The 23,572-nt window shown below is 35.5% G+C and overlaps 1 protein-coding gene across 2 annotated transcripts in view; it reads right to left on the reverse strand.

The window, feature by feature from the left end:
* The window catches only part of LOC131534396 (microtubule-associated protein 1A-like), a 32,774-nt gene that overhangs the window by 8,607 nt on the left and 595 nt on the right, over positions 1-23,572 (reverse strand). Inside the window, exons 2-4 of one of the 2 annotated variants that reach the window (XM_058767227.1) lie at positions 20,997-21,098; positions 874-956; positions 595-732 (exon numbers count right to left, since the gene is read on the reverse strand). In XM_058767227.1, the coding sequence (XP_058623210.1) occupies positions 595-732; positions 874-956; positions 20,997-21,098 (323 nt within the window). Of the gene's footprint in view, positions 1-594; positions 733-873; positions 957-12,202; positions 12,253-20,996; positions 21,099-23,572 lie in introns of those variants that run through there. The other variant, XM_058767228.1, reaches the window with a different exon arrangement.

A 23,572-nucleotide genomic window follows, 5' to 3' on the forward strand; every position in this document is an offset into this window, starting at 1 on the left:
GGGGGCGCCAATGGCCTGACAAATTTTTTTTTACAAATTACTGTGCAATCTAATCCTTTTTTAATATCGACTAAGCACTTTTATTTTTTCCTGTGTTTGCGTAGATTTATATATGATTTACCTTACAAATCTGATCTGGCACACGTTGCGTTCCTAGATGAACGTTATAATAAACCCAAACTCACAACAACATGCAGAGATGGAGTTTGAGATGCTCCACACATGTAAATGATAACAGTTTCTGTGGAACTACACGCATGTAAATAATTAAAGCGCATATACTGTATTAGAACAGCATCGCATATAATTATTTAATTAAATCGTAACATTTGTGAATTCACAATTGTGCTTAATTATGATTTTTAAATGGGTTTAATATGTCATGCAGCCTTGAAAAACAGTCTAATAATGTGTTTTATGGATTCTCGTCCATGAAATACGCCATTTTGCCGGTTAGTCGACGCGAGCAAAATGAAGTCGAGGATTTAAAAAAAAAAAGAATACTCTAATAAAATCGACGAATCACGATAGCCCTACACAATATACATAAATATTTCATATCAATGTTAATACAATTATATTATCTAAACTTACCCCAGGATCAGCAAACACACGTGAGAAGGTTTGATGACTGAACACTCCAGTTTGGAGAACCAGGTCACCTTGGTCAGAACTCTGCCCACTCAGGACCAGCAGCTTGTGCACAGCTGGGTCAGATACAAGACAATGGATCTGGGACATAATAAGAGACAAAGAGGGCATTTAAAACACATTAGTCTATTAGAGTCAGTCTGTTTGCAGCAAGGTTATACTTCGACAAGGTTATTCAGTCTAACATCAAATCTAAACATATGGCAGCTTTAAATAACTTACCTCAGAGATAACAGTATCTTCTGATGGGTTCACTAATACAACCGTTTCAAGAACATCACTTTTGTGGTGCAGAGTCCTTTGACCTGGAAGAGATACATATGGTTTTTCTTGTTGATATTAAGTTACAAATATCTATTGTGACTAGACTCATTGAGCCTATTCATGATTTGAAAACAGATGCAGCATGGGGATACACACTAGTTAAAGGTCATCCTGTAAAGAACGAAACTCTCATACAGAAAGCAAAAGAAATGAGCATCTGAGGCTTAAGCATTAGACTGTAAACAGTAATCTGCTAAATGTCTGTGCTTTCTATTGGCTTTTCAAAAAGTGTTAAGCTACTAGTTATTAATAATTTGAAGTAGTTAAACTACATTCAAGCTACTCTTTTGTAATAGTAGTTTGCAAAACTACTAACTACAATACAGCTACTTCAGAGGGCAAAATCTGAGCAAAAAATCTGTACAATGATATAAAATGATATAAATGATTATAATTTAATCAGAGCTGTACTTTTCTCACACAAAACAATGAAAGTTTGAATGAATGGATAAATAATTGGGTGATAACATCAAATTTGATTTAATAAATTTAAAATAAATATAAGCCCTAATGCATAAAATAAGAATATTGCCTAGTTACATAACTGAATCAAAAACAGTAAGAAACTAAATATTCTGCTATAAAGAAGTCTGATATGCCATTAAGGAACTTGAATTAGACAATCTTTTTTGATTCTGTTCATTTACTGTCTGAACAAAATGATTCACCTGAATAAATCACTTTAAGATGAACTGATTCACTAAAATGGATCACACTTCAGGAAGAACAAATTCATTACAATGAACCAGACCTCCCAGCGCTACATATGCCAGAAAGTTGTTTAGGATGAAATGATTCAGTATAACAAATCAGGCTTTCCATTACTACATTTCAGATAGAGCTCACTTAGCGATGAATTTGCATGTGCAATTCAATATGACGTTCAAAATACAATATGACCACTGGAAGTAGCTTCACTAGAAAAGTTTAGCTACGTTTAGTTAGTTGCTCCCCAAAACTGTATGCCAATATGCCAGAAAATTATTCAGGAATAGGGCTAAATGCTAAATCATAACTCGCAGCCCAACACAGCAGCCAGAGCTTAATCCTTTAAAGCATGTTCCTTCACAGCACTGTACTGATTTGTTCATTTGAAAGTCAAACATAGCAGTCGTATGATTGATTAATGTTAATCAAAATGAATGTCCCTGCAGCAGGAGTAACACTGAAAGGCATAGCTATCACTCACATCAATATTCATTCATTAAGAAAAGGACTCCCAAGATGTACAGAGCAGCATGTCCACAGCTAAATGTCTACCTTAGTGCAATGTATTTCAAGGACAGTCCTGCAAGAATCCTGTTAATGAGACATCATGGACATTTGGATTACAGTCATAAGTAAAGGGTTTAGGGTTTTAAGTGTAAATTACGATAAGAGGATATCCATGCGAAGCTAATAAGGAAAAATCACATGACACAAATGCAACATAAGTCTACATCGTCGCAAAAGTCCAGTCCAAACACATTTATCCTGCGTTTTCAGTTGTATAAAGAGTGTTATAAGAGCAGGGTGCATTGAGGAATTAGTGGGATAATCAAAGAGCTGCTGAACGCAGCACGACTGGGGTTTGGACCAAGCTGGCCTAAGCCCAGCCTTGCTTCTATGAGCCAGATGGTATGAGAAGGAAGTACAGAAGTGAAAGTACAGCATATGTGAAGACTAGTGAGACAGATTTCACCAGGACTCACTGAATGCAAATAATACGGGCTGCCACGGAAACTAGTAGCTCCGACCCTGCTGCTGCCCTTTACAAAGTGACAAAGTACAAAGAAACGAGGGAGGTATGAAAGTCTCAGGCACTGCAGTTGCTCTGCCTTAGGCACAATGCCCAGAACTACATGGGTCTATTGGCCTTGTAATGAATGCATTGTGTGCTCTTTGTTGGTGTCTGATGAAAAGGATAAACAAATGTAGGTGATAAAAAAAGACACATTTTTGAAAAATCAGGGATAAAATATAGACTAATTTACAATTTTCAATAAAAAATTCATTAAAAAAGTTAAATTGATTTAATGATAAAAATAAATAAAAAATAATTACAGAAGACCCTTTATTCAGTGGCATTTATAGCTTAAAAAGCACTATTTAATTCCTGTATTGACATGTTTTGTATTTAAACAGGAATCTTTGGCAGGATGTACCAAAAGGTTCATTACTTTGTAAACATAGCCAGGGTTTAGCTAAATCAGAACCATGAACCATGATTTGCTACTCACATATGGCATTGGGTGGGTGGGGGGGACATTCTCATTCTAGAGAGTATTTTACTGGGCATGCAGGGTGAGTCATTCATTTTTTAATAATTTTTTTTTTTTTTTTTTTTAATGGAAAAGAAAAACTGTACATTTTCAATGTTTATATCTGCCAAAAGCGAAATTTGTCAACAATTGGAAGTAAATTAGCATATTGATGATATCAAATGGATTTAAAAACCACAAAACTACTTTGCCATTTTAAATAAACAGATGGTTTTGCAGAGAGCGGTGTGTTCAGCCAGCTTCCAGTTTCCACTACTCCCTTTGGCACTTTTCCACAGTCACTAAAGAATGGGAAAGAACGTAGCATTGTAACAGTAGTCCAAAAGTCCAAGGTATTCAGTGAATCCGTTAAAGAACAAGCAACTTCATAACTGCTGATTATTAATTAATGACTTAAATTTCATAGCGCAAACATCTTAATCGCATTAGCATCATAAAACCCTGTCAGTTTTAAGAAGGTCTCAGTGTAGAGATCCAGTCCTACCTCACTTGACCCGCTTGATATAAATATCTGCTCATGAACTCTAAAAATGAGAGCACTCCATTAAAATAAGCTCAAACAGTGCTATGGTAGAAGACAGACCAAGCATTCGCGCTGCTCCAGATATTTTGCTCTAGATATGGTCACCCAAGAGATTGAGGCCCGTGGAAGTTTGGGAACAGAATCGCCTCATCTGAGCATCTAAAACAGTCACTCATGCCACCGTCTTGTGCTCTTTTGGGAGCAAATAACCTTGTGAACGGCACATCTTGCTGTAGCGCTCTGTATTAGCAACACTAAATCTGTTTGTCCCCATGGAACGAGCCATTTAATTCCCATTTCATGTACAGCTGACACAGAGGTTATGCAATGGCATTTCCTTTTTATTTAAAATGCAAAATGAACTTTCATTAAACAAAGCACCACAGGTGTTTGTTGTTATCTAACTACTGTAGCTAACTAGCTATTCAGAACGGAGGGAATTAATGTTTCTTTTCAGGGACTTATTGTAATCCTATATAAATGTGTCATCAATCCAGTCTTAGTCCAGTCCTCTGGTTGAGAGAAGTATAATGGAAAGCTTTTATAAATTATTATAAATTACACTGCTAGGCACCATCATTCCTGCAGATGAGCAATTTCTGCCACTGTATGTGATTTAAGTGCTCTATACAAACAAGACTAACACAAGCTGGCCAATATTTCATCGGACTTTGATGCTCCCTGTTGCATCTACACAAGAAGTGAATGCCCTAGTTTTTTCTGGTAATCCTAGTCCTGTGATTTGGCAATGCCGAATGATTCTGCAGTTAAGCATATTAAAGCCTCTTTTATCACGGATGTGTCACTGAATCTCAGACAGCCACCTGGGTAAAGGGTGTGGCAGCGGCACAGTGACCCAGCAGGAGTGCATGTTGTGCTTTTATGCCTCATTTGCATGGACCGTTTCAGATTTCAATTATTATACTGGCAATACTGGTTCACAGAAATCAAAAATAGTAATGTCTAATAATAAGCACAATCGGATGGCAGTCTATAAATGGATAAAAGGCATAAACGAAGCTGCATATGCAATCAATTTGGCCTAATAAAATATTTAATAAGTATTTATGTACATATAATATATAAAACAATTAGGGCTAATCAGTCAAATCAAAACCAATATAAAATGTATAATAAACACTTCAAAAATAGCATAAGTTGTTTTTAATCATTTAAAATAACTTTTCTGTTTAAATGTATTTTAGAAATGTAATTTATTCTTTTGATGCCAAAGCTGAATTTTCAGTACTCATTACTCCAGTCTTCAGAGTCACACGATCCTTCAGAAATCATTCTATTATGCTGATTTTGTGCATATGAAACAGTTGTGCAACTTTCTTTGATGAATAGAAAATTTATTTAAAATAGAAATATTTCATTTCAACACAAATGTCTTCACTGTCACTTTGAATCAGTATAATATCCTTGCTGAGTAAAAGTATTAATTTATTTAAAAGAAAAATCATAGTGATCCCAAAACTTTGAACAGTAGTGGAATCCCATAAGCGATCCTATATATTTGTCTTTGATAAACAGAGAAAGTTTTTAACTTCATTATTTTAAACCTTTTTTTTGCACAATTTACGTTAGATATTTACATAATATACAATATAAATAGATTTCACTGTGTGAATTGTGGAATGAGCACATTAGGCAAGATGTGGGCTACAGAGGAAGCAAGTTTTAAAGCAAGAGAAAGGGTACGAGAAGATTTTTGGTGCTGTACCACTGTTTCCTTGGGGTCCAGAAAACTCCAACCTAACCCTGAGCCAACTATGAGATCATGCCACCACACAGCCCGTTCATTAGCATTTGAAACCACATCTTTGTGGTCCTGAATAAGGGCTGGATGTTTCTCCAACACTGATGAGACTCCACAACACTGCAGCATTTCACAACAACGTCCTGCTGCCACAAAGGCTTCTTATCATTCTATACGTAATATGGCCACATAAATTTGGCATTTTAATAGGCAGGAACAAAAGAACAACAAAGAAGCTTGATAAGTGCATCTTTTAATCCTGATAATTGTGCAAAGATATAATATATACCCAGCATACCAAGTGATGGAAAAATACACATGCTGAGATGTTAATAACAGGTTTTAACTGCAGTATAGAGGAGTGCTTATGAAAGCATGTAGAAAAGAGTATAAATAGTGGACACTTTCTGATCTAAGAGAGGACATGGGTCTGTTCTGTGAGTCAGCATCTGCTCTGAAATGTCAGTGTTTCCACAGTCCCTTAACCAGATGATTTACAGACAGCTTATGGGTGGACTTGAAAACATATGCATCTAATCATAACATTTGATACACTGAAAAAAATGACTTGCAAACTATTTATTTTAGCTACATTTAAATAAAAATGTTGAAAGTTAGTCAACTAAATTTATTTAAATGTAGCTAACATAAATTGATTGCATCCGCTTACCTTTAAAAAAATTTCGTAAATTCAACGAATCGTTTTTTTCAGTGTAGTATGTAAACAGATCTAGAAGTATTCATGTTGTCATCTTACATATCAAAGTAAATAGTAGGTCATTTTTAATGGAAAAAAAAGCACAGTGTGGCCTGTTTTATGCGTAATTCATTTAACATTAGAATAGGATATTCAAACGACTATTAACAACTGAAAGTACTCAAGGCCTTTAGAAGTTACATGAGCAGAGCCAGATAGCTGTATGCCGTATTAAGCCTATCATAAATCTTTTCGTTCAAAATATTTTTCAGCCTTTTGAAGAGATCCTATTAAAAAGAGTGGATTTAATATTGTGTACTAGTGACTGCTAATCAAATGAACAAATGATAAAGTACTTTTTTAGGGGTGTGCAATATGGCGATTTTTGATTATGGACGATAAAAATGTCTCCACGATCTGCTTTTGAAGAAATATCGTAGTATTGTGCAACAGCGCACATTCTATTACAGTTCTGGCACCGCCGTATCAATATACTGTACAGCACGACATTCACATCAGTGTTAACTCAGCGGTAGAGTTACACTCACGGAACACTGCACTTATTCTGGTTAAGCTTTTCATTCGCGCGCTGGTCTGACGTGCCTTTTTTTGAGCCCGTAAACGTTACACCTGAAGGGTGCGCACTAAAAACGCCTGTCTAACAGCACCTGATTACTCAACTAAGTTATCTTTTGAGCTAATACTGTCAAAACACACAAGGTTTACATATAGACTCAGTTGGTTATGTCTAAAATGAAAGTAAACAGTTGAGAGAGAAACGGATACGTGCCTGTATATTAGATGCGAGCAGGTCTTAAACTTAAGGGGACAGTAATAAACATGCAGCCGACTGTCATTAAAGGGATAGTTCACCCAAAAATTAAATTTCTGTCATTATTTACTCACTCATGTTGTCCCAAACCTGTATTAATTTATTTCTTGTGCTGAACACAAAAGAAGATATTTTAAGGAACGTGGGTAACCAAACAGTTGCTGGTCCACGTTGACTTTGATAGTAGGAAAAAATATATATTATGGAAGTCACTGTGGACCAGCAACTGTTTAGTTTTACATGTTCTTCAAAATAGCATGTATGTTCAGCAGAAGAAAGAAACTCATTCAGGTTTAAAAATAATTTTGAGTGAGTAAATGATGGTATAAATATAAAACACTATGACAGAATCGACAGACAGATGACAGAATTTTTATTCTTTAATGTTAAAACAACAAAACACAGAAAAAAAAATAACTCTCTACTCTCAACTGAAAAAAATAAAAAATACAGCTGCTTTAATAGGAATTAATCTATATAGTGTTTTATAATTATATTTTTTTCATTCAATTTCTTGAATGATCCTGCTAAATATGCCTATTGTACCTGAAAATAAAGCACTGTTTGTTTTATTTGTATATTATGTGTATTTGTAATGTGTATCTTTGTTTTTTTAATAACAAATATAAAATAATGACAAAGGCTTTTATCTTCGCCCACTCTGGCCTAAATATCCACCATTATTTTATTTTTTTGTTACCTTGACTTTATAACAGGGAAATTAGTTTGGCTATACTGCTCAGACAAAGTAGTAAAACCAACATGACAAAGAATTGTGATTAAAATCGTGAAATTTCTAAAAAAATCGTGATATGATATTCTTGCCATATCGCCCACCCTTACTTTATATAATGACCGCTACAGACATTGTCCACTGCGGCAACAATAGTGTGCTAATTTCATGTCCACTGGTACTACTCATGGTCTCTATTTTAATATTAACGGAAGCTAGCTAATTGTCGCCATCTTGGGACTTAAAACACTTATTGCTACTGACTACATAAAACCTCAGAAATAAAACTGAGCATAAAACCTATAGACAACTGTTTAGAAAAACATGCAACCAATAAGAGACATGTTAGGTCGTTGTTAAATATTTTAGCTAACTAGCTCATTTAAAAGTATATTGGAAAAGAGATGAATCATAATATTTTAAATAACATTCATTTTGTAGCACTTTTTGTATTTTTACGCGGTAAATTTGTGCAATCTACAAAATAATTTTGACCCAAACCAGTATTTCTTGACCATTTATTTGGTCAGCAGCAATCTAATAAACCACATAATGTTAAGGTTAGCCAATCATAATGAAAAAAATAAATCCAAAATAAGTTGATACCTGTGTTTATTTTATTTTATGCATTATTTTATGTTACCATACTGGTTGGCAATGTCTCATCCAAATGCATTATTAATAAATTAAAGATGTATCATTGAGTTCAAGCTTACATTTAACTCACAGATTACAGATGCTTTCATTCCACATTCCCAATATCCAGTCCTGCTGCAGTAACATTTCACACAAACAACATTTAACGCAGAACATCTCCTAAAGCAATCTATACGATTAACATACAATGAGGTAAAAGATCTTAAACCAGAACAAGCAACAATTTACACAGGCCAATTCAGACCAAAGTGATTCAACAGCAGTGGAGGAATTCTCACTGCAGCACTACAAAGGAAAGAGAGGGTGATCCTCCCACACTGAATTTGCAAGCTCCCAAGGATGATGGCCATTTGAGCACTCACCCACATACCCACCAACACAAAAAACTGAATAAAAGACTGAAATGTCACCAAAGGGTGAGCTTGGAGCAAATGTGAGAGTATAACATCATATCACCTCGCTTTGACCGTGAGCAGTTCACACCAAGAGCTTGTGACATCACATCTCATTTTCAACACATTTAACTCGACCACAACAAGTCAACCAGTCTTTCATCAACAATTCTCCCTATATTGAAAGCTGCTTTAATACAAACTTAATGAGTTATATAGAGTTCTACCGGTATACATTTAAATCGGTTAATGAGCTGACTTAGAGTAAACAAGTAAATTACAATTTAACGGTTTGTTTTGACCACAGCAAAGCAATCATTCTGATCAAATGTTTGAGGACACAGACAGACAAACCTACATGCCTGTCTAAGAGATTCATTTGTAATTAAAAGTGCTACAATCCACAAACGGGCACCTGCCACTTAAGTTGTGTCCCTTTCTGCTGAGTAATCCACCAATGAGAGGTTGTTTGTCTCAGATGACCGTTCCTAAATCCGGATGGATTATCCAATAAGTCCAAAGTTGAGTTGCTAATATTTTCTATGTTGGACCATTCATTTATGTTGAAACTGTGGGACTAAAATGGCTGTTCCTTCCTCAGCATTTTCCAATGTCAAACGGAACAAAGCATGAGTCACTTTGGTAAAGCCCAATCGCCCTTGTCTTTAATGTCTTCAATGGCCCATTTTTACTCTGTGGCAGATGGACGTGCCCTTCAGTGTCCTAACATTGAGCCTTGCATCAATGATATCATGAAAGCTTAATAAAGAATCTCTCTAAAGCCTATAACGGAGCACACTGCCACAAAACAAGGGCAATTAAATAAGATTATGTATTTTGAAGGCACTTTAATCTCATGTTATAATAAAGACACTCGAAGTAAAGCAGGACCACTAAACTATACTTTTCTTTAGGCTACTACCAGTACCAATGGGACAATGACTCAGCAGCTGATGCTGTCAGTGGGTGTTTCTCTATGTAAAAATCCCACCCAGACAGTTGCATCAGAAAAGAGAACTAAGGAATGACTGAATCATTTCAGCACTGAGATGACAAACAAATGTACTTAAAATAGTCCCCAGTATATCCTTAAAAGTTAACAACACCATCACCTCTTTAATTAGAGTAATTAGATCATTTAGTTCAAGCAGGTCTTATTTGGTTCATTGCTGTTTTTTGTACTCCTATGATATCGATAAATTCAGAGTAAAACGACTCAAACGTCAGCTGTGCCGAATGAAGCAAAAGAGTCGTTTTGTGGGTTTAATTGGCCTCCACAATGATATTCAAACATGGAGCGAGTCATCCATTTAGTCATTATTTTTCGTGAATGGTCCTTAAGCGGCCAGACGCACAAACATATTGCAAACAGAAAGAGAGAGAAGGGGGAAAGAGTAAAGGAGTCACAGACAGCAGCGCTGAGTCACGGAGCAGCAAACGAATCAGTGGCTGTAAAAACTCACGGACAAGTTAGACAGCATTTTGGGGCGTCTTAATTGATTGCTAAATGTTTATAAATGTATCAAGATTTTGTACAATTGTATATTGTTGAATTACAGTAAATAATAGCCTGAACTTAGTGGTTACTTACTGTTTAAAAAAAATAATAAAAAAATGGTAGAGATGACTGTCGAAACTGATTTTTAAAAATCTGAAGTGAACTGCTTACTCAGGCAGCATTATAGGTTTCGTGGAATACTGTCGAGGAAGGCATTTTACTAGATTTTGAGTCAGAGCCAATATTTTGCATTATTTTGGTTGTAATTTTATTGTAGAACGAATGAGTCTTTTGAGTCGGCTCTTTTTAGTCAATCAAAAACATACAGCAGGACCAGTGCAGTCCGATTGCCGGAAGGATGTGTGAACAGTGTAGTTACATAGGCCTACCAGAACGAATGACTCAAGTTAGCTGTTTTTAGTAAAAAAAACAAACAAAAAAAAACAGTGTGGCCAGTGCAGTCTGATTCTCAAACGAATGCCTCTTTTGAGTCGGCTTTTTTTACTGAATCAAATCTTACAGCAGTCCTTATGTGCAGGCTCTTTAAAGTAAATCATAAGGCTGTTGAAGAACTTATTGTGTTTATATGACTCATTAATCCAAAAATCTTGAGTCGGTTCTTTTTAGTGAACAAATCGCGCGACCAGTGTTTTCCGATTCCCAAACGAATGAATCATTTGAGACGGTTCTTTAATGAATCAAAACATACAGAGGTTAATAAAAAACGTCAGTCAGAGCGGTTTTAGTATTCAAATGACTCATTAATAAACCGCAAGTTTTACTTTATAACTAAATGTAATGTCATCATGAAATGATGAGTGTACCTGTGTTATGTAATATTTAGTAGGGATAAGACTTGAAACATTTACTGTAAAATGTGCATTTACATAGGCTACGTTTTATTGGAATCTGTGAAATGCTTTTTTAATACATATTTTATTGCGTTTAATTCATCTAAAATATTTGTGAAACCTAAGTTTCAATAAATATAGCTTTCACAAGAATATTTTGGGGAAATCTAAAACGATCTGCAGCCATAATAATTAAATCTTTTTTGTCCTAATTTTTCTTCTGCAAAAGTACTAAAAGAATCGTTAATGATCCAAAATCGTTCAAATAATTTCACCAACTCTAACATGAACACTTCAGATCATACCTCACAACTTCTGAGCATAATACATTTCTCCAGACAAAGACGTACACGTTTAGCATCTTAACACAGCCTCCCTAAAATATCTCAATGTAGAAGTGCGTCATGCAGCAAATAATGACTTCTCGTGGTCATTTAGCACAAGCACAAAATAATAAAATAGCAAGACACTTCAAATAGCTACTGTCAAACGCACAAATCATTTCACAACCATGTTAAATAATAAATAAATAAAAAAATTCAAGGCAACATATAAAGTTAGCCCGTCCGCGCGAGCTCTTCGCCAACCTCCGTCCATCACCTAAATTAATCCAGTTAGTTTGGATAAAGCACAGTAAGGTGTTGATCGTACACACTGTCCTCCAGACATATGCCGCAATTACAGGTAGATTTAAACGACTGTCTGGACGTTTAATTACCTAATTCTTTCGTCGTCATGTATCGCTACTGAAACGCATCATAATGCGTATGTCTCGCGCCCCATAATCCACGAGTACTCGATCAAAGTCATTAATAACGTCAAGAAGAAGACAAATATGCGGTCAAATAAGGATACGCACCCTCAGCGACGCCACAGTCTCATAAAGCAAAGTGTCACTGACTGTTTGCATCGCAAGACTCTTTGTCCGGACCACTGCGACACTGCGTAAAGTCGCGCCAGAGACCGCATCGCACGCTAGAACGCTGTCTCTGTAGTCTGCACGACAGAAAGTGATACATACCGTATGCTGAAGCGGGCCACTTTAACAGAGCGTCGTGTGTCTCGCGACTGATGGGTGTTCTGGAGCGCAGTCACTTCTGTGTGTGTGTGTGTGTGTGTGGGAGGGGCCGGAGAGTGTGTGTGGGTTGGCAGATTTGGGTTCTCGAGCAGAGCGGGATGGTTGCAGCAACTCTGGCTGCAGCCACCCGCCAATTAAACTACAGATGCAGCTACTGTCTGAAGTAGCGGGGTTAGGCGGGGAGGAGGGGGAGTTAGTGATACTTTCAATGCACCAAGTAACCCTTTCATGTCTAATATTATATTACATTATATAGGCCTATCGCATGTTATATGCCATTTACCCCTATAGGCCCATTATAAACATCTGGCATCCATACTGATGCAGGTGAGTGTTTAGTATACATTTAATGCAGCTGGTACCTATTCATTCCAACAGCAGTGTTTTTTTCCTATTACACTATATACTTTATCGCTAAGTTTAGCTGCGTGTCTTGTGTTTTGTATCTATTCTTGCATATAATTGACATTCATGGATTCAGTCTCACTGATTTTTTGTTTTATTGGTAGTTTTTGATGCAGCTGAATTGCACCGACCTCCCTCAAGCTCTATATAAAGCCTGAAAGCACTATATAAAGTAAATTTTGTGAGTTGCGCATTCCACCCAGTCATGTGATGTAAATATGGTGGCATCCATTAAGAGACAGCCCACTCAATGTAAAATAAGGGGCCGTTCACACAGAAAGTTTCCCATTGTTTTTCTATGTAAATGCACAAGTCGGTCATATTTGACTGATGCGTTAGCGTCTTTTAGGGCATGATGACATTGCATGCAAAAATTGTGGCACTAAAGTTAAAAGAAGTTTAAAGGGGTCGTATGATGCAATTTCAAGTTTCCCTTTGTCTTTGGAGTGTTACAAGCTGTTCATGCATATTTAAGATCTGTAAAGTTGCAAAGACTTAAGTCTCAAACCCAAAGAGATATTCTCTATAAAAGTTAAGACTCGTCCACGCCTTCCTGAAACACCTCATTCAAACACGCCCCCACATGTCTACGTCACTGTGTTGGACGATTTGCGTAACACCGCCCAAATGTATACACAAACAAAGGCTGCGTAACTTTTATTTTCCGCCACCGCCATGTCGTGGAGACGCTGTGTGTTTCCAAATATGGTAAGGGCCGTAACATTTCCGTCACATGCTTGAGATATTCGGCCAATCACAACGCACTGGATAGCTGGCCAATCAGAGCACGCCGTGCTTTTCAGAACAATGAGCTTTGAAAAATCGATATGTTTCAGAAAGGCAGGGGCAGAGAGTAGCAACAATAATGTACGGTATGTGGAAAATAATGTGTTTTTTGAACCTTAAATGGTGTAAACACATTGCATTACACCAAATAATGTTTTTTTTGCATTGTCATGACCCCTTTAACTTTTAAAACTTTTTTTGTTCCACTGCCAAGCATCTGTGCGAAAGGTGCCTAAAAGACTGCTTTACTAATATAAAGCTAGACAGACATATTTGACCTTTGTATTGGCATTTTTTAAGGGTCTCATGACACAGCGTTCTAAAAAACCTGACACTTAACTTTTTAAAAATCATAATTTTAACTTTAAAAAAACTAAATCTGAGTAGGTACTACATTTGAATTCATTTCCCGACCTTATGGGATGGTAAAGTGTCCATCCGAGTATCTGAGCATCTTCCAATTATCTGTTTTTCGTATAAATGCCACTTTTTAGGTCAAGAAGATTTGCCAAAAAGCCAGTATGAAATCAAAATGAAGCCCACTCTCTTTCTCCAAGCCCTCTTATTTTCAGCCCCTCCATTTCAACCACCTGTTTTATAAGTCCACTTTCACAATCCAGTCAATTCTCAATGGATTGAATCAAGCTCTGCCATACATTTTGTCTGTTTCACCCAGAAATGTCATATTATCATTTCATGTTTTTTATAGTTTATTACAGCCTTTCTGAATGAGTGCTTGACCTGAATAAGGTTGCTGCAGGCACTGCATGGCTTTATGGCATGATAAGAGAACTGAATTTTGGTGCAGTGTTTTTTCTGCTGTGCCCATTCTGCCAGATAGGCCGTATTTTCAATTTCCCCCTCTGTGGAACAATCCTGATATATTTTGATATGCTTTCTAGATGTAATTCACAGTCAAATCAGCACAGATAATCAGCAAAGGCTCAATTTAAGATTCAAGATTAAATGTCTTATTTTCTTTCTCATTCATATGGGTTGTGATTGTGAAATGAATAGAGCAAACAAATGATTTTCTCTCTCACTTTCCCTCTGAGTAGTTTATTCATTCGTGCAATTTAATTAATGATTAAATGCTGTTAAAATGCCCTGGAAAACTTATTGTCATTTCCAATGCATCCATCTAATGATTCATTAAAAACAACATACAGATGAAGTAATGCTAAAGTCAGTGCCAGGTATTTCTTTATGCTCTGGTTTAGTGCTTTGACTTGAACAGAATCTGCAGTGTTATCAATATCCACAATAATCATAAATTATTGAGAAGCCTCAATTATGCATGACTGACCTCCCTCCGCTGTTCAGGATGTCAGCACAAATTGCATGAATGAATGGCTCTTAAACATTATAATATGTCTTTTGAAAAAAAAAAAATATATGGTCAGTAATTTAAATACAATATATATACTACTGTTCAAAAACTTTCATCAGATTTTTGAATGTTTTTGGAGGTATTTTATGCTCACAAAGGCTGTATTTATTTGATCAAAATATAGTAAAGCAGTAATATTTTGAAATATTATTACAATTTAAAACAACCGGATATCATTTGAAAATATTTCAAGATATAATTTATTCTGGTCATGTATTTAGTGTCGCACGATCCTTCAGAAATCCTTTTAATATGCGTATTTGCTGCTCAAGAAACATTTATTATTATTCTCAATGTTGAAAACTTATCAGTGTTCAATTTGAAACAAATCTTTTTTAAAATTATAAACACATTTACTGTCACTTTTGAGTAGTTTACATTTACATTTACATTTATGCATTTAGCAGACGCTTTTATCCAAAGCGACTTACATTGCATTCAAGTTACAGTTTTTACATTTTATCAGTTTAATGCATCATTGCTGAATAAAAGTACTAATATCTTTTAAAAATTCTTACTGATACTGAACTTTTGAAAGGTAGTAGAATGATATGTGACCCTGGACCACAAAACCAGTCTTAAGTCGCTGGGATATATTTGTAGCAATAGCCAAAAATACATTGTATGGGTCAAAATTATGGATTTTTCTTTTATTCCAAAAATCATTAGGATATTAAGTAAAGATCATGTTCCATGAAGATATTTTGTAAATTTCTTACTGTAAATATATCAAAACTTCATCTTTGATTAGTAATATACATTGCTAAGAACTTAATCTGGACAACTTTAAAGGCGATTTTCTCAATATTTAGATTTTTTTGCACCCTCAGATTACAGATTTTCAAATAGTTGTATCTCGACCAAATATTGTCCGATCATGACAAACAATACATCAATGGAAAGCTCATTTATTCAGCTTTCAGATGATCTATAAATCTCAAATTCGAAAAATTGACACTTAAGGCTGGTTTTGTGGTCCAGGGTCACATATATACTATGATACACAATCTGAATATATAAACTCTTCCATATTAACCAAAACCAGTGATTGTTTCCAAAGTCAAGGCTAGTTTCCAAACTGTACCAGTATCTGCTCACTTCACTTATGGTTTATGGTCACATAAACATTTTCATAAAAAAATCCCCACTGAAACATGATTAAGGTGTTGTTCATAAAATTAAATATTAAAAAATGCATAAAACTGCAAAAATGTTTCCAAGTCAAAACACAAATGATAATGTTTAATCAGCTTGAATGTTTGTTTTGTTCCTCTTTTCAGTGTCTGTGCGTAGCCATGAACGTCTCACTGGTCTTTTGTATCAGTCGAAAACAAAAGCCTGCTGAAGATTGCTCAAACAACTGAGGGGATTGTGTTTGTTCTAGCGCTTACAAATACTGTACAGCCCAGAACTGGATAAATTGATTTTCAGAGATTAATAATATTTAGTGGATATATTTACCTCATTCCTTCAAGGCCACGATGTATGTGTATGAACTTTATCTTTTGCTGGTGTCAAGAGCAAAAGCCCTTTCCTGAGCACTTTTTATATTGAATGCTAGTATTCTGCTTTATTTCATCACCTAAAATTCAGCAATTGTTGGGCATGAGGCATCTGCTGTAACATTGTTATCTTTACAGTCACATTTGATCAATTCATTGCATCCTTACTGAATAAACATTAATTTCTCTAAAACCTATTAATTTCTAAATTTAAAAAAAAAAAATCTTACACATACACACACACACACACATACATATAAGCCTACTTCAAAAGAGCTTTTAACATTTTCAGAGGTATGAATTTTGGCTTTGGGCCTTAATTATCAGTCTGTCTGAAAATCATGTGATCGTTCACTTCCCCCTCAGCATCAGTGAAATTCATAATTATGGCTCAGTGCTTGTATTATAAATAGGTCCTGCTTGAGGCTTCAGCTCTAGAGTACCAATTTCCTTTGTGTGTATCCTGAGAGAAAAAGGAAAGAGTCAAATGGCTGGCATAAACTTGTACATAAGGACCCTTGTGCACTCCCAGTGACTCCATTAAAGAAAATGACTCCTTTTAAACAGTTAAAGCAAAGATTTTGTCTATGCGTGCTAAATTTACATCAGCAACGTAAGCAAAATATGCTTGGGGTCTCCGACTGATAATAGTGTCAGACAACATGAGAGGGAACGTCTGGGTCAGATTCTGGTTAGCGCTAGCTAGGTGCTGTTAGCTAGGACATTCACAGAAGTGATAGACAAGGTCAAGAGGTCATGGTTTGACTGGTTACTTCACATATTTCACCTACGCCAGATAAAACCAGCCTTCGTGATGAATGGGAATGCTAACGCACAGTTTTCTCTAGGTATTATAGACTTGTGGGGAACATGTGACTCAGACTGGACTGGAAATATCAGAAAATTCTTCTCCGGACCATTACTTTCCCGCCTGCAGACAATCAGTCTTCCCAACCGCTGACTCATAGAGCATAACGGTGGTTGAAACGTCTCATTCGGTCGCTCTAATAGGATATTTGAGGGGATGAAGCCTGTCAGCAGCTAATGCAGTGGTGGTCACAGTTTAATAAAAAGCCAATTATGAAAGTATCTGAATGCAGTATTGCCAAAGTACAAACAATTCATTTTACTGCATGCCGCTATTCCTGCTCAAGGCATTCCTTAAAATACATTAAGATATCATAAGTCCATATAGTGTCATATTAATTGGCTAACAAAAGTTAACAGTCGCTATAATGTGCACATATAGTTCTCTCCTCACAAAGCGCACTCATTAGCCCCTCACATCGATGCTCACCTTGACTCATGCCAAGATGCAGGTCACCATGGAAACATAGTAGAAGAAGAGAGGAGGAGGTTGAGTGACTCAGTAAAAATGAAAACACTGATCATGCCGTTTCCTCGCCCTGAACGCAGCTAAAGCTGACTGATCGAGGTCATTCTTGATGTTTTTGATTTTAGATCATCTTGGATATTGCTAATGCCTTGTTTCTTTGTCCTGTTAAGCAGCACTTTTCAACTTACCTTTTGAAAATATGAATATGCTTTGGTCAAGCTGAGAAACTTAACACCAATGACAAGACAATCTCTCGCAATGGGCTAACTTTCTATTTCGCTGTCTCTCTCTCTCTCTCTCTCTCTCTCTCTATCTCTATATATATGTATATATAAGTACACAAAAATACATATATGAAGTTAGCAAAATGGGAAGGATTTTTTGTTTTGTTTTTACGCTCACCAAAGATTTTTATTTGATCAAAAATACAGTAAAAACAGTAAAATATTTTTACAATTTAAAATAACTGTTTTCTATATTAATATATTTTAAAATGTAATTTATTCCTGTGATGCAAAGCTGAATTTTCAGCATAATTACGCCAGTCTTCAATGTCACATGATCCTTTAGAAATCATTCTAATGTGCTGATTTGATGCTTAAGAAACATTTGCTATTATTATCAATGTTGAAAACAGTTGTGCTGCATGAATAGAAAGTTCAAAAGAACAACATTTATTTGAAAGAAATCGCAATGAATAATTTACTGTCACTTAAATTTAATGTGAACAAGTATTCATTTCTAAAAATATTATCGACCCCAAGTTTTTAAAATTGTAGTTAATATAACGATACAAATGAATTCCATCTTTAAAATGAGTGAGTTTAATATTTTATCTAATATATTCCGGCATATATGATGGGAACATGAAAATGTGCTGCGTAATAGGAATGACACAGCTGTATCTTTTAGCCACCTGCAGTTCATTAACAGGAAAAGCACAAAGGAGCAGCTCTCAGTTCTCAAAGGGCTTCAAACTGCTGAGTAACTCTCAGTTCAGTTCACACCCAGGATCTGTGAGGATATAATCAGGTATTATAACTGATACTTACCAAAACAGATGAGAAATTAGAAGATGTGGATGCAAGTAGTGTCTAAAATTACAAAAGGGTTGAGATATTATTGAACTCTTTAAAAGATAGATAGATAGAAATCTGTCTCTTTCCATCTGTTGTTTTACCTCTTTTTACATGTTCTGCATTACTCATAATCTCCATTAGATGGCAGCAGTTCATCATTTTATATTTATAAAGGAGATTTGTAAGGGAAGGACCGAGAACACCATAAAAACCCCTTCCAGTATATCCTTAATTAAAAAAATAAAGAATTCAACTTCAAGTGCTTATATGGCTGAAAAAAGCAACAAAACATCCATCAGTCCTAGACAAATCAATTATTTTAGCCAATACTTTATCTATCATTTTTTTTCCAATTACACATCTATTTGTGCCCTAGGACAACCACTGAATTCCTCTTAGTTTGAATGTCATTGATCTATGCTAAGGTGCATGCTGAATATGATACGGTCGAATCGATACTGTGGTCCAATTTGCACCATCAGCCCGGGAGCCTCGTGTCTAACAGGCCTTGAGCCACAGAAAAGCACAATCTGAGACATCAACCTTTAGTGATTGTTAACCTTGTATCACCCCACAGACCAGTCATCACAATCTGATCTAAGCACACATCACGCCCTTCAGCAGGGTCAGAGGGCATCACTCCAACTCCCAAGCTTTATTCCATCCATTTTCTGTCACTGCAGTCTATTAGTGCTCTTTTGTTCTAACCCTAGTATTATAGGCCCACATTGTGTTAAAGGAATAGTTCATCAAAAAACTGAAAATTCAGTCATTAATTACTCACTCTCATGTCGTTCCAAACCAGTAAGACCTTCATTCATCTTCTGAACACAAATTAAGATATTTTTGATGAAATCCGAGAGATTTCTGACCCTGCATAGACTGCAATGCAACTGACACGTTCAAGGCCAAGAAAGGTAGTAAGGACATCATTAAAATAGTCCATGTGACATCAGTGATTCAACCTTAATTTTAATGAAGCTACGAGAATACATTTTCAATACTTTTGTCTGTTGCGTTGCTGTCTATGGAGGGTCAGAAAGCTCTCGGATTTCATCAAAATATTTTAATTTATGTTTCGAAGATGAACAAAGGTTTTACGGGTTTGGTACGACATCAGGGTGAGTAATTAATGAACGCAATTAAAAACACAATGAGGCTGTGAAAGCTAGTGAGTAGATGAGGTTTCTTGTTTGGTGTGTTAAAAGTTTAATGTTTCGCAACACCCACTGTTGTCCCATTTAGCCACTTGTTAACAAGCGCCTTTTTCAGGATAAGGTAATGTATTTTGTCATATAATAAATGTGAAAATATCTTGAGCTTGTGTTAACCACAAACCTTATTTCACTCATTTAATCAAAAACCCGTTCAAAAAACCCACTGACTTCTGAATGATGAAACCAGAAATGCTAAAATTATCGTTTGAAGGGTTCTGGCTTACAGAAATACATCATCTCTGCAGAGCTCGGTTGTTATATGAAAGCATTATGACATTCGCAGTAACTGATCACATGCAGTCCCATTGCCTATATATATTCAAAACAAAAGCAGTCTATGCTAAATTACATTGCAATTTACATGAAATTTGTCTCCGGCTACTGTATTATTCACCTCCTCTGACAGCAGCTTAGGGTTTAAAATGGGAAGTAAAGCACTTCCTCAGCAGTTAGCAAATGAATAGCATTCTAGTCTTTGAAAAACAGCTTATTACTTTTATAAAACGGCCTGTCTTACACAAGAGGCACATTTGAGCCTTTATGATTCTGCCTCAGCTCAACCCACTACACAGATCAAGGTCCGTCCCGCCCAGCGCACACACTGCAGCAGTCAAGCACTGGCTCTGCAGCTCCTCTCCTCCTGACACAGCTCTTTGATTACCACTGTGCCAGGCAGTACAGTGGAAGCAGGACCCGTGCAAACACACATGCCGAACTCCCCGTGGAGAGATTCTCAGTGCAGCATTAGCTACATATCGTGTGTGTTATGAGTGAGCTCGCTGTAAGCAAGATCACCGCAGTGTGACCTTGGGCTGGCCATATGAACAGCCTGACTCCAATTAAAATATTTATTTATGTGTGGCATACTAGGAAATAAATGGAATTTTATGTCTCATCCTTGCAATTGTTCATTTAGCTTGAGCTTTATCTTTTTATACAGTATATGTTCATTTAAACTTCTGACTTCATTTGCATTCAACTCTACTGCAGGATCAAGATGTCATCCTTTCAATCGGACTGACCTCTGACCTCGGCTGAGAACTGGGCGGAATGTCTGGTTATGAAAAGCTGTAGTTGTTGGTCCAGGTCACATTCTGACACATTGATGTCCCAAGTACGAATACCTGCAGGTACAGAGAGACATGTGACATGATCAATATGAGCAAAGTACCTGAACTTTACATGTGTACACAATGTTCATTCACACCCTCGTTTCATATAATGAGCTTTAGCTCATTTCCTCTTTTTTCATATACTGTATATCATAATTTTTTTTTCATTAGATTATATTATAAAAATGAATAAATAATGCGTGAAAAGCTGAGTTAAAAATGAAAAATTTCCTCTTTTTGTATATATAGCACATATTAACATATATCATACTATTTCATTATTTACAAATTATATTACTTAATTTTGTATTATTACTTAGTATTTAAATGTGATAGCAATTTGTGTGAAAAGTTGAGTTCAAAATTTCCTCTTTTCGTATATAGCGTATATCAAACCATTTTATTCATTGCAATTATATTACTTAGTAATATGATGTAATATAACAATGAGTAAAAACTTTTTATTCATATTAATATTTTGATTAATGTTATCTATAATTGTAATAACGTAATTGTGATAATAATAATGAAAATATTTATATTAATTACTTAATGAATCCATTAAAGTATTTTTCTTTTTTTTAATAAACTTTTAGTTTATATTTAAATTGTAATTTTTCAACCCCAGTTTTTAGTATGGTCTCAGACATCTGCCATATAGTTTTAAACATGAGATTTAGTGTGATGTGCTCAGAATATTCATTGAGTGTTACATAAGATCCCAAAATTTTAGATATGTCTTAAGCTCCTTCTGCGCTGAACTTCAAAGTCCAAATTGGAGAATTAGGGAATGAAATGAAATCTCTATGTCTCTTAACTCTCCTCGGCTGTGTCCTTCCTCCTCTGTTCTTCATAGAGATGAAGGACTATTTTCCTCAGATTTTGTTTTGCTTTGTAGATGAAGTGTAAATCTTGCAAACACTACAGCGTTTGTCCTCAGAAATGCTGTGTCATTGGGATTTAAAACAGGTACTGACCGCAGAGATGAACCGATACTTCTGTTTTCTCAGAATAAGATTTACACAGCCTTTAGAAACACAAGACATTCCTTACAGTATTGATTTTATGCTCATCGATATGCTAATTTCTGATTAAGAGTCTGTCAGGAGGAATGGGATAATCCTCAGATTTCTAGACGTTCAAACATTAGAGAATGCTGCAGAGTGAGCATGTCAGGATTGTAAATGTACTGAATGTGAGTAGCATAACAAGTTTAGTTGACCCTGATTCTGAATATTATGTTCTAATTTGGTTGTTTCTCAGGTTAGTGCAGTTGGAAGCTCTGATTTGTTATTTTATATACTTATGTTTTACAGTCAAAGTCAAGCTTCATGATCATTAGACAAAATGCCAGTAGTTATGAAAAGAAAATGTTCATTCAGCAAACCAACTTTTATGAGAACAAAACGTTGGCAGATAAATAATAAAACATATTTTAGAATTTTTACAATAAAAATTAACCTATTTTCTTTTCTGAAATATGAAAACACTTAACTTTGTACTTTAAAATTTAGCTTTTCTGTAAACTAGTTGATGATTTGAATGTGCACTGTAAAAAAAAACCCCACTAAAATTTTATATTTATTTGCTGCTTTTAAACCAAAGTACAAGTGATAACTTCTTTGCATTTTCCTGCCACTTTTAATTTAATTATTAAAATCAAATGAAATAAAATCGTTTAAATCATAAAATCAGTTAGAATTCATAGAATTATGGTAACAGCCTAAAAAGATAACTCTGCAAACAACGTCTATTAAAGATTTATATACTTATTTTAAGACATATTTAACACATTTTGTGGCATAAGTTAAAGGCTAAAGGGCAAATGTTTTAACTGTTTATTACTAAATGTTAGATGCTTAAGCTTTGATTGCTTCTATTGAATAACAGGCTACAAAAATGTACCCATAGATACAAAAGCTAAATATATACACTTTAGGTGCTAATATGTACTTTTAAAGTGCTACTACGTATTATTTAGGAGTAAAAAAGATAAAAAGATGTACCTTTTAGCTTTTGTACCTTAGGGTATCACCACAGTGACAGCTTTGTACCTTTTTTCTGAGACTATGCACATTTTCCTTGACTATTTTATGCTTGAAAGAAAAATAAACACTGGGGACACTCCTACTGCCATAATTATTCACCGGCCTATAGTAAGTTTAAACACCTGCCCAAAATATAGTGGTAAATAAACAACATTTTCAACAACAATATCTCAAGATCCCCGTCCTTACAGAGACGATCAAAACTGCAGCTTCATCAAATTCATCCAAAAATGCACAATTCATGGCGCAGTGCTCCGTGCAATCAGGCGAGGTCGCCGCAGTGTGCTGCTGCTGCTGCTGCTGGAGCTAGTATGCAATGGTCTGATCAGATCATATAACGCTCCAAAGAAGTACACATGACAGCGATGTGTGGAAGTTACTTAATTATGTCTATTAAGCAAATTATATCATAGGTAATCATTTAGAAATGAACATTAG

Source organism: Onychostoma macrolepis, chromosome 25 (genome assembly GCF_012432095.1).
Source record: "Onychostoma macrolepis isolate SWU-2019 chromosome 25, ASM1243209v1, whole genome shotgun sequence".
In the NCBI taxonomy this organism is placed as follows: Eukaryota; Metazoa; Chordata; class Actinopteri; order Cypriniformes; family Cyprinidae; genus Onychostoma; species Onychostoma macrolepis.